We start from the raw sequence: 1,808 nt of genomic DNA on the forward strand, positions 1-1,808 counted from the left end.
ATGTAAGGTTAAGGGTTATTTAGCGAAGATTTGCTTGAAGAGCAAAAATTCTCAAAGCGCGAATCTGGTAGAGGAAATGTTGCAGAGTATTTGCTAATAACTATATATAATATATTTATTACTTAATTATAGTGATACATATATGTTGAATACTTCCACGTGTACAGAATTGCGTATCATCTCGAGATCCATTTTTGAGAGAGTGTAACGATCGTTCAGATGGGTTGATCATCCGTTAAAATACACTAGCGCCTCTATAATATACGCTCGTAATTTGAATGGTCGACAGACAACTAACAANGTCTAGACTACCTACAAATTCAGAACATCTTGATGCCCATGATGAATCCGATGCATTCGAAATACATCAACTAGAGAATATACCAATAAATTCCAATGAATTAAAGAGGGAGACATTACGGGACAAAAGTTTTTCGAAATTAGTCGAGGCATTACACGCGGGGAAATACGTGAGGAAGGAAGACCGATTCAATATAAGTCAAACGGAATTTTCCTTACAACAAGACTGTCTATTTCGTGGACAAACGGTTGTGATACCGCAAACATTACGAAAGGGGATTTTAAACGAATTACACTCTACTCATGCGGGTATTGTTAAAACTAAACAATTAGCAAGAAGTTACTGCTGGTGGCCCGGAATTTCGCAGGACATTGAAAATGAAGTTAAAAACTGCTTACAATGTAGAAAATTTAGAAACAATCCTCCGAAATTCTCATTTCATCCGTGGGACAAAGCCACCAAACCCTTTTGAAAGAGTGCATATTGATTTTGCGGGACCGTTTATAAACCATTATTTTTTTATATTGGTTGATGCATACACACGCTGGCCAGAGATCCACATAGTGAAAAACATGACAGTACATACGACGGTGCAATTGCTACGAAAAATATTCAGTACTTTTGATTTACCCGCTGTTTTAGTCAGCGACAATGCACCTACGTTTGTAGCTTTTGAATTTAAAAATTTCTTAAAAGCAAATGGAATTATCCACAAATTATCTCCCCCATACCATCCAGCAACTAACGGTTTAGCAGAGCGTTGCGTACAATCGTTCAAGAATACACTCAAAACATTAAGCGGTAATGGAAAAGATATCGAAATAAATTTATGCAAATTCTTAATAAACTACAGGAGAACCCCACATACTACTACGGGGAACACTCCTTCTTTTCTTATGTTCGGTAGAGACTTACGTACGAGACTGGACTTAATTTTTCCCACGGAAAAGTCAGAAAATAAAAACTTCGAGAGTTCTAAATACAGAACATTTAAAGAAGGGGAAAAAGTTGCTGTAAGAGACTACCTAAATACGAATAAATGGCAGTATGGTAGAGTACAAAGAAAACTAGGTAATTTAATATACTTAGTGCAGTTAGACGATTTACGAGTTTGGAAACGTCACGTTGATCAAATTAGGTCGATCGGTAATGATACACCGCTAAAGATTAACTTCACACCTACTACGCCCCCAGAGACATATGGGTCATCAGTAGATAAACAAAAACACCCAATTGGAGACGAAACTGTTTCCGAATCTGCTGATCCTAAAAGCACCTCTGATAAATCGGATGGAGGGCCGGCTGACCCAGCTGGAACTTGTACTTTGCGGAGATCTACGCGCATTCGGAAACCGCCTTCTCGCTTGGTTTATGTTAGATAAATTGAAATTACGACGAACAATTATCTATGTATCCAAATGTATTAGAAATCACGCACTTATTTGTACAAAGGGAAGAGTTGTTATGTTCGCTTGCGTTTTGAAGATACATTGTATCGGTCTAGATT

General features: G+C 37.5%; 1 protein-coding gene across 1 annotated transcript; it reads left to right on the forward strand.

The window, feature by feature from the left end:
- Window positions 1-873: 873 nt before the first annotated feature.
- LOC113464218 (uncharacterized protein K02A2.6-like) lies at window positions 874-1,621 on the forward strand (the record flags this gene model as incomplete). The annotated part of the gene is made up of 1 exon (XM_026812895.1): window positions 874-1,621. A coding segment is annotated over exon 1 (748 nt), but the record flags the coding sequence as incomplete, so codon positions are not given.
- Window positions 1,622-1,808: the final 187 nt, after the last annotated feature.

This window comes from Ceratina calcarata, unplaced genomic scaffold, assembly GCF_001652005.2.
Source record: "Ceratina calcarata isolate Rehan_Ccalc_2016 unplaced genomic scaffold, ASM165200v1 scaffold2992, whole genome shotgun sequence".
NCBI lineage: Eukaryota > Metazoa > Arthropoda > Insecta > Hymenoptera > Apidae > Ceratina > Ceratina calcarata.